The sequence below is a fragment of the Cydia fagiglandana genome, chromosome 2, assembly GCF_963556715.1.
Source record: "Cydia fagiglandana chromosome 2, ilCydFagi1.1, whole genome shotgun sequence".
Classification (NCBI taxonomy): domain Eukaryota; kingdom Metazoa; phylum Arthropoda; class Insecta; order Lepidoptera; family Tortricidae; genus Cydia; species Cydia fagiglandana.
The window spans coordinates 26696863-26707778 of NC_085933.1; the positions used below are offsets into that span (position 1 = coordinate 26696863).

The window sequence follows — 10916 nt, forward strand, 5'->3', positions numbered from 1 at the left end:
ATTTTCGTACTTACCAAATAACAGTTTTAGGACTTTATAAGTTAAGTACAGTTAGTGTTGTTATGGTTGATTTCAATATGCTTCGCGAAGGATCAAGAATGTTTAATCCATCATTGTAGTGCGAGTGTGGTAGAAGGGATCGGAATACTGAGCTCGCACGGCCTGCCGCAGCGCGTAAAATACCTAAACTCGCTCAACCCCGAAATGTAATAGCACTCTTAATTCGATTTGGCGATTTCGTAGAAAAAATGTGACGTCACACTAGGGGGGGAGGGGTTTGCCAAATGTGACCAAGTGTGACAAGGCGGGAAGGGGTCAAAAAACCTAGAAATTGGTGTGACGTAATTAATGGATGACCCCTTAAGTTGTAAGGAATTGCAGATGTAAAGCATAATTTGTTTTCCATTGTATTTTCTCGGAAACGTTCGTTTTTGTCATGCTACTTCAATCAACCTCTGTACTTTTTGTACCGAGACTGACTGAAATAGCAAGACACGTTCCTAAGTTTCCGTGATAATCTATGAAAATAATTATGCACTTAATAATATAAAGTTATGAACGCTTAAGAGTCAATTGTTTGTGCAAACTCCGTGTGAGTATATAAGTTTATTGATTTCGACTGAATGCTCAACTTGTGTTTTATCGCTTTTAAAAATATCAGGCACCATAGTAAACTGACGTATTAAATTTGACAGTGTAATATTTTTTTGTATGTACGGGCAATATTTTCATGAATCAGATCCAGGGTTGTTTATGGTGATTATAAACTTAGTGGACATGGGACCAATCGTTGAGGTGAAGCGTAAGGTTGTATGTAGATACGTAGTACATGTTGCATGTGTTTTACTTTTAGTTTTTATGGTAACGTTTGGGGGAAAGTTTACAGAATACAGATGTAGTGCATAATTGTTTTCCATCATATTTTCTCGGAAACGCTCGTATTTGTCATGCTAGTTCAGTCAACCTCAGTACTTTTAGTACCAAGACTGACTGAAACAGCAACACAGCAAGATACGTTCGTAAGTTTCCGTGAAAATACGATGGAAAATAATTAACTGGGTCGATCAACTATTTATTCTTGTTGTTATTCTGTCCCATCAGCCAGGAGACAATAGTAGCATAGTTTCTTAGAAGAGCTGTTGTACCATGTTCTACAAACATGCTTAGTAGATGTCCCATTATGGAGAGGCCTTATAACTACCAAAAAATTCAAGTTGTGTTCATTTAAATACGAAATAACTAAGTTTTTTAAGAGTGACCCAGGAGACCGTAACCATGGCAACTAGTGACAAGAAAAAGTTGATTCACCCAACTACTACATGTACTGCAGTCTACTTATGATGATTAGGATGATTTTGAATTAGCAGAAACCTCTTGAATTTCTTGACACAGTAAGTACTGATAACTTTTATATGCAAAACTCATTTTGTCGTTTTACACAAAATTATAAAATACCTAAACGTGTTTATGTCGCGTTACGCACGTATAAATAAAAAAAAAACGTTCAAACTAAAACGGAACAATCTAAAAAGGTTAATTTGGGGTTCCGTGACTGTAATTTACTAAAAAACTAAAGTCTAATAACGTAGTACCTATACAACAAACATTAGGACCAAGTTCAAAAATATGCTAAATCAATTTATTATTACGGTAAAACTAAACTAAATAATGTTTCCTACTTTCCATGCAACATGTACGAAACTATTTCAACGCCAAACGCAAAAAGTACACAAGTACAAAATTCATTTTTTCCTGTCGTCTTCACAAGTGCGAAAAAAAACTGAAAATAAAAGGCCTTTGAATAAAACACTAGCAATAACACATTTCATGCGTTATACCTACGTGAAACAAAATTAATATAACTTAACACCAAGTACTACAGCATGCAACATATAGGTATTTCATGCTTTCATACAAATGCCTACAACCAATGCAAAGCTTCACATACAAAGTAATACAAACTATACATATTTGATATCACAAACCTTTTAGAATCGAGATATACTTAGTTTATCTCTAAAAAGAATGTATCACTATTGACCATAATTGTTGCCCCCTTCGAAGTCAATTTAGATACCTGCCACTTTATGTCCAAGTGATGTTTTTGAAATAAATGTGGGTTAAACGTGGAGAATACAAAAATTAACGAATCTGGTGACTACATATACATATTCCGATTCCCCTTATTCTTACTTGAATGACTCAAGTACTGAAGTAATGTATCCCGCTTGTATAGGGGTGCAGCGTTAAGCATACTATAAAATCTGTATGACCCGCGTAAATGACAGATTTTAAAATTAACTTTTAAGCACCGGGCGACATTAGGATGCCAAAGTGTTGTGCAAAAACAAACACATCTTTTTCAACACACAAATTACTTTTCAAAAGATTTGTTAGGCTCAGGACATCTCCTTTTATAACCGATAAAGTGTTTCAAATATTTAGAAATATAGTGTTTAAGTAAGATAATAATAGCCATGATATAAGTTGATTATTGTAATTTTATATGGCAGTTTAAATCTTCACCAAATAATATATTTAAGACTGATAATAGTGATAATTAAACTTCAACTAAATTAAAAAGAACTTTTACTTTGGATACATAGAAGAGCCGCATACAAGTATTTTAAAAATATGCAACTCAATACAAAATTTATACATACGATAATATTACTTATATTATGATAATATACATATGAATAAAATACGAGCAAAATGCACGATGAAATGCATCCTGAAATAGTATGATCGAATTTCCAAACTGTTTGAAAGTTTTGAAACCTAACTAAAAGTTCACCTGTAAAAGTGCAATAACCCAGAAAATCACATTTTTGGGTAAGAAATAACATTAATTAATCTTAATAAAAGCTACTTACATATTTTATATCAAGTAAAAATAAGACAATAATGCAAAATAAAAGTTAAACCTAAAAACAACAAAAGCTAAAAAAAACATTGGTGTTTAGCCGTTTGTAAAAAATTCACTTTAGTCTACATGTTAAATAGGTACTTAAATGTAGCAGTTATACTTAAAAGCGACATTAAGAAATGACAATCAAGACGTACAATTTGCGGGTAATGCCAGTGTCAGAGCGTCAACCTAAACGTGTAGCTCCACAAACGCTTTGTAATACTAATACTAGGTATGCGAAAAATATTTTGACAACTGTCAAAATAAAAAAGGTTGTAAATATAGGGGTAGTATACTTTGTGTTATTTCGTGAAAACTGCTCAAGAACTCTTTAAACATATATTTGTCTTTTTTTGTGTTTAAATCTTTTGATTATCAAAGTCAACACTGATCTGAAATGATTGGAGTATCGGCAACAGCGATTTGAAGTAGGTAGTTTGCCAAATCAAAATTGCTTCTTAATTGAAAAACGAACCTCGATTTTACAAATTTAGAATGGCGCTTGACACTTAATATATTACGGCCAGCGCCAACTGCTTAATTAGCAACTAAAAAACCTAGATAGTCTAGATACCTATTTTTTACGCAATCACTGCCTTCACATTAGACTAAAACGCAGGCAGCGCTGTTCGTAGAGGAATACCTACGGGGTCAGAGCGAAGGGCCTAACGGATAGGGAAGGGCATTTAGTCATTGATGCTGAGAAAATAGTCCCTAATTTTGACTTTATGATATGGCAATACTGTAGAGTTGTTATCGGAATATGTAACATAATTTCTTCAAGCTTAAACACTGTAAGTACTGTAACTACAAGGTTAGGGTACAGATAAGTAGCTTAAGTAATAGAGACTAGCATTTCATTTGCTTCGTCACCTGTCGCGAGTGCGTGCGATCTTCCTTTCCCGCTAAGTCTGTAGTAGATGGTGCGCGCAAATTTGCAAACACCTTCAACATAAAACTAAGTTATAATACGACTTACGAAGAATTCAGGCTTCTTATCGGCGGATTAGGGTCTGAAGTTGCATTAATTTATATGCGCTTGTTAGGGTATTCACAGGATTATTACAGGCCTTAAAGTTTAGTAGACTTCTAGGACTATTCTCCAGCATCAAAGACAAGGATCTTGGGACCTAAACCTTGTGAGAGCACGTGATGCGGCCTCTCCTCTTCCTCCTCGTCGTCCCACCGCGGCGAGCTGCGGCCGCTGGAGGCCTGGGACTGCTCGCAGGAGTCGCGGTGCTCGCACGGCCAGCAGCCGTGGTGTTCAGAAAACGCCGAGTCACAGATGGGTGAAGTCGGCGTGCCGGGCGGCTCGCCCCCGCCGGGGTCGCCGTATGAGTCCATGCCTGGCAGCATAGTTGTCGCGGATTCAAGAGCATAATCGTGCTTGCGCAGTCATATAGTCGCATCGAGGTTAGCGTACCTTAAAAGGGTACTGAAGAGCTCCTAAGGAGAGGCTCCCTGGTGCCGTTGTGATGAAAACAACAAAGCGCGAAGAGCTCTTTGTAACTCAGTGTGGTTAGACTACAAGGTATGTGTAATATGAGCCTTGGCGCCTGAATCTAAATTCAAATAAAACAAATAATCTTTATCTCATACCTTAATTCATGATGCGACATTTACCTGTACCTATTTCTGTCATTAATTATTTATTTATGACAGTTTATAGCACTGCCAGCTATGACACAACAACCTATTCGAGGTACTGTCATAAATAGTATTATAAATATTAAATCAAACATCAGTCCATTCCCATGGAACTTATAGGCCCGGTGAATGTGGAATTATAAAGCCTTTCTTGCTGGTAACATTAGACTTTGTTATCATTTTCAATATCGTTCGCTTTAGTTCTTAGAAGGATGCTCTATACCCGCGACAACACATGCTGCAGGGTTCTATGCCATGTTAAGGAACATGTTAAGAGTGCTATAATAGATTCCGACAAATAGACAACTTTCTTCTTTTTTTATAACATTGTTTCTTATAACAAAAAGGTTGGCATTCATTTAACATTTTTAGAACTTTGAAGCCTCAAGGATCTGATTCCGATATCCATTCACCTAAATGTGATAGCACTCAGTGAGAGCTTTACTTATCTGAAACATTTAGTATTAACTCTTAATTCGTACTCTCGGTTTACGATCTGGAAATTTTTGCCATTTTCAAATCTCTTAACATGCTCCCTCACAGAAGGCATCGCCCGTACAAACTCCGCTGCTATAGTTATAGGTTGAAGACTCGTAACGTGTTATTGTTATAAATTATTCATCGTTTACGATGTTATAAAGCTTTTATTCACCTATAAAACGGTCTTCTGCGTCAGATTTTGAACCTAAGCTTGTTTTATTGAAAATAAAATAAAAATAGGATTTTAGTGGGACAGGAGCAAAATATAACAAATAAATTTAAGGAAAAATAAACTAAAACTAATAATAACAAGAAGCGCAAAGCATAGACGGTATGTAGAAGCTCGGTATGGCTAAGCTATGAATGTCTTGTGAGGCAGTGATTGCGATATCTATGGTATGACGACATAGTTCTACGTATATCTTATATCGAGACACTTGTGCATGTATAGTTATCATAAACGCCGGTTGTGGAGCCGAATACAGATAAATGTGGATTAAGGAACCTCTTCTTGTAGTGGTAAAAATGTATAGGGTTTATTTACCACAGCAACCGATCGATTCACTGATCGAACGATTGAAATGGTAACACCAATTTAATAGGTATTTTGTAATTTTATGTAGAACTTTGATTAAAAACAGAAGCCGTGGTGTCGTTGCCCACTTAAGTTTCAAACTTACGAAAAAATAGTGCTTGTTGTTATTTAAAATGGTAACTTAACGACCGCATATTAACCTTGCCACTATATAGAAAAGCCTCCGTTTTTATGCACGTTTATCACAATATTCTTTAGTTCTATAGACACTTATATAATCTATTTTAAACACCGATTACTTATTTTATATGTATACTAAACGTTACATTTGACAAGTAACCTAAACACGCATTTAAACTTCTAAAACACTGTAAAAACATAGTAGGTACACAAGACTTTTAAATTTGCTAGGATACATAATACAATGAAATTATTTAAAAGGCGAATGGTTCGAAGAATTTATTTTCTCTATACCACTTATTATTCCTTATCACCTAAACCAATTTCTGAAATTTTCAAAAAAATCAACCATACATCGATCGTATTCATTAGAAAATAAAAAAAATAAGACAAAATCCACAAAGCGACGAACATGCAAAATTAAATTTCCAATAATAAAGTTGACCTATTTTTTTTTTCAACAGAGTATAAGTATTTTTAACCTAACCTGACAATATCAGATAATGAATATAAGAACGCATATACTTACTTTGGCCGTAAATACATATATCATACACGATACGTGGAATATACATACATGTATATCCTCAAAGCATCAGAAGCGCAGTAATTGCTAAGCTTTTACATATACTACTAAATAGTTACTCACTGCCAAAAAACTTTTTCCACTTTTCAGACACTGAAATGCAATTCCAAATACTAATTTGCAATCATCTACAATAGGAACGAATATATTTAAAAGGCCAATAACGAACCTTTATTGATATATTAAAATACATAAAAGAAGCATCGAAAATAAAAAAAATATTTGTGATTTACGATGTTACCATATGATATAAATAATTACGAAAAATAAAAAAAAGATAATTAAGAAGTCTTATTTTAATAAATAATGACTTCTCAAAAAAATAATTATAATACATGTAAAAAAATCACTCACCAACTATACTTATAACTTTATCCACTGCATAATGTTTCTAGAAGTTGGCCCTAAAATAGAATAGTCCAAAGCCCCAACCTATAAAATTAGTTTATGATGTACCTTTCCTATGGCGGAGTCGGAGTATAAAACATCAAACCTACGCAACATTAATATTTAAAACAACTATCGTATAATACAAAGTGATACTGTAATGCAAGGTGCGAGAGGTCAGAATAGCTGTAAGTAGACGAACCTCTTTCTAAAACAATAAAACATTCGTAACAAACACTGTCCACGCAACATTCTTAGCCATTTTACAATGTGTAGGTAATCAACGAACCTTCTACGAAAAGCCCCAAACTTATTGATACTATAACATTTTAAAACTAAAATATACTATGCGTGCAGTATCGCAGATAAATGATTTTGACTTGACTAATCTTGAGTTTTATCGATTCAACTTATATCATCACAATTTACATCTTAGTATTTTATTACAAAAGATTTTTTTGTTGTTTACTTTCTGTAGTAGAATTAAGTACTTGGTTGACGAAGGTTCATGGTTTTTGGCTTTAGGTAAAGATTCGTTGTCATTTGAAAATCACATTTAAGTTAATTAATTCAATATTAAAATATAAAAAGATTAAAGTTTATACAGGTGATATGAGATGTGTACATGAAAATGTTATGTGTTAAATAAAATAATTATGTATGTACAAACATTCTTATATACAGTGCAATTTTATATTGCAAATAAAATTTAAAAAAGAATCCAGAGAGATAATGTTACTGACAGTGGTTCAAGAATTAAATAATTAACAAATATTAAAGTGTTCGTTAAAAAGAAAAATACATGCAAAATATACACAAGTTGAAACATAATTAACGAAAATCAAATAGGAAGTATAAAAAACCAAATAAAAAATATAACCATCGAGATCCAGCGACGCATGCTAAAAATGTTCGCACTACTCTGTGCTTTTATTTCTTTTTGTCTACATCAGTTCATTCTTGTCTATGAATTAGTTTTTCATGCTGGCCACTTTCCTGCTTTTAAACAGCCTATGTCCTGTCTAGCCCAAAAACATGCCATCGTTCAATTCTAAAACTTTACATGCAAAATTCTCGTCTTTTTAAAAACTTTATTTAACTTACTAAGACTCTAGGTATAACTTCAATTTTATTTCATTTGTTTAATTTTTTATACAAATGGCACCAAACAAAGTACCGTAATTGTTTTTTTATCTTTACGGAATTATTTAAAATAGTTTTAAATAGCTTTGTAATTAAACAAAAACAAATAAAATGTTTAGTGCCACATGAAAAATAGATTGCCCCAAAAAAATTAAAAAGTGACTTACTGTTGTTTGCCATCAGATTTTCGTGTAGCTTGTCGCGTTGGTCTTCCAGTACCTGTCAAATATGATTAATTTATTTTTAAATAAAATACTTCCAAAATAATCATCTACCTGTGGAAACTTGTAATTGGCTTACTGTTTCTATGTTATTACCTAACTTGTTACTCAAGCTGTAAGTTTTCCTAATAAATAAAAATAAAAATAAAATAAAATAAATACAAATGTTTTAAAATCTAGAAAGTTTTAAACAATGAAGTAGATACAGAATAAGTAAAAGAAGCTTTCACATGTCGAAGTCTTTATGGCATTGACTAAAGGTTTGATTTTGCCTGGCCTATGGTAATAGGCGTGCAAATATTTAAAAAAAACAAAAGTGGAAATCTTTGGTATTTTTGGTAACACACAAAAACACATATAGGTACAGTTGACAAACTATAATCAGCACTGATCTCTGGAACAGCTTGAATGTCGTATAATTGGATATAAGGACTCACCTCTCCGAGGTACTGGGCCACTTTCCTTGTGACTCCCTCGACGAAGGTGTCCAGCTTGCCAAGGTCATCAGACAGACCCACCAACTGATCCAGCGTTCCCACCTGAAGACATAAGTTTATTAAAAATAATGTCAGTCTCATGTCTATGGATTAACAAATCATGTTGAACTATTTGGTGAGAAACCGATTAAATTTTTTAATGAATACATATATCGATTTAAGAAAGATAATTAGGGAATTACAATTATTTATTTTCATTTTGTACCTATTATCAATATGATTTTGTATTATCTAGACACTGATAAAAAGTGATACTGATAAAATTATGCAAATTATGATTTGTGATTCTGAATAAGATAAAAACACATCTTCTCATCTGTCATATATAGGGGGGTTTAGCATATAATTCTAGTCCTGACATGCTAACTGACTTGCAGGCATGTCGTGTCCCCCGGGACGCTGATCACCCAGTTCAATGTATATGTACCTTAAGGTCGGGAATGGGGAATTTGTAGTTGACGCTAAGGTTGCCCGATTTGGTGGCATTGTTGAGGGTGTCCCACGTCTGTTGGCACGTCTTGTCGCCAGGGGCGCTGATCACCCAGTACTCCGACATCTTCACTGTAAACAAAAAAACATCAAATTTGTTGCTTTTAATACTTTTTTTTTATTTTAAGAAACAAAATAAATATTGAGTTTGTCAAGCTAATTTAGCACTGACAAGTAAGAGTATGTGCTACCATAATCAACAAATTCCTATAAAAATAAGATATTTATGGTTAAAATTAGGACATAAATATTTTTTTCCATGTTTTTCCAAGACCAGTAGAATTTATTAGTAATTTTAGTATAATTGTATAATTTTGTTTTCTATTCTTTTTAATTCAACAACTTCAAGAAATACGCTATACAATAGTGATACATACCTAACCTATAATCCAAAAACTAAAGAGTACTGTAGGATTTTGTAAAAAAATCATATGACTTATTTAAAGAAGACTGCATAACTACAACTGCATGATATTATTTTTTCTTATTAGAAACTGTGATATAAAGTACTGCAGTGACGAAAACCACCAACTAACCTGAGGGTGAACTCGAAATCTATTACGCTCTAGCTTACAGTTCCATCACGGGTTCACTTCACACACCAAAAATACACATCGTTAAAATTCAGAACAGAACATCACGCGAATGTTAAATATTACTGAGGAATGAGGACTGACCTTGAGTGAGAATTAAGCTTTTATGAAAACCGTAATAGGCCAGAGCCCAAGCAAATACGCAGCGATTTTCATATTGAGAAACATAGTACTCCTTGTCGAAAAAATCGATTAAGCTCCAAGAAATTTGGAGACGTCCTGTTTAACGCGAATATGGACAACGAAGTGGTGTTTTGCGCGATCTGACGCGGTGGGATTGGGAATCGATACTCGCCTCGGCTGTCCGGCGCCCCGTTAGCGCTCAGACATCCAGGCGCCACAATTACTAACACCAATTCACCCCAAACCACCCCATAGTACACCCGTCACTATTTTGACACTTTCAAGTCCCGCGCAAAAGCATTTTAAGAGCACACCGCGCACTTAATAAGCCTAAATGCATTACTGTACTCACCTAGAACTTAAAAATTAATGCTGTTTAACAGTAAATATTAGAAACAGCTATAATTTCGTGAAATCACAAGACGTCGGGACTAGCCCTGCTTCAGCGCCATGAAAATTCACGTGACGCTGTGCTGCCACCTACAACGACTGATATCAGACAGCTGATTTACGTCAATTGTCTATGGTGAACTATGTTTTTGGCGAATTAAAAAACAGAGTATTTTTAAATTTACTTATTCAAAATTATAATTTATCCGTATCCTGCGACTCTTTTCAATAAAATAGGAATCAAAAAAATATTATATTTACGACACAAGTAAATTTTAGGAGAATTTAAGGTTTTGACAGTGACATATTGATTTTTTTTGTCTATTATTTGAATTAAGTTTATAGGTATAAATCTGACTGTAAATAGATCGTTTAATCTTTTAATACTCAGATATGCCCAAGCTTTTAAATAAGTTTAACTAGAAGATATAATTGCAAAAAAGACTTTATTGTGATCTTTTCTTTATCAAAGTTTTGCGAACTATAATAGATTTTATTACCGTGAAACGAAACGCGTTCGAATTGCCAGTTAATAAAAAAACTGAAGTATATAGAAAAAAAAATATTCACTGAAAGATTCTAGATAAATATCTTCGTCTGAGGGATTTATTTTAACAATTTATTTTGTAATTTTAAAAGTTTCAATTACCTACTGGGCGTTAGTTTCAATTTTACTGCCGCCGCGTTTTATATTTGTGTAGCGTTTTTTCACGTTATTTATAATTAAGAAATGG

General features: G+C 33.6%; 2 protein-coding genes across 2 annotated transcripts in view; one reads left to right on the forward strand and one right to left on the reverse strand.

Annotated features, from left to right (window-relative positions):
* The window catches only part of LOC134679545 (V-type proton ATPase subunit C), a 175292-nt gene extending 164989 nt beyond the window's left edge, over nt 1-10303 (reverse strand). Inside the window, exons 1-5 of the mRNA XM_063538503.1 lie at nt 10145-10303; nt 9015-9148; nt 8528-8629; nt 8037-8088; nt 4048-4257 (exon numbers count right to left, since the gene is read on the reverse strand). Of these exons, the coding sequence (XP_063394573.1) occupies nt 4048-4257; nt 8037-8088; nt 8528-8629; nt 9015-9143 (493 nt within the window). The 5' untranslated portion in view covers nt 9144-9148; nt 10145-10303. The remainder of the gene's footprint in view (nt 1-4047; nt 4258-8036; nt 8089-8527; nt 8630-9014; nt 9149-10144) is intronic.
* Nucleotides 1-10916, forward strand: part of LOC134679533 (juvenile hormone epoxide hydrolase-like) — a 331027-nt gene that overhangs the window by 10592 nt on the left and 309519 nt on the right. The window lies entirely within an intron of this gene.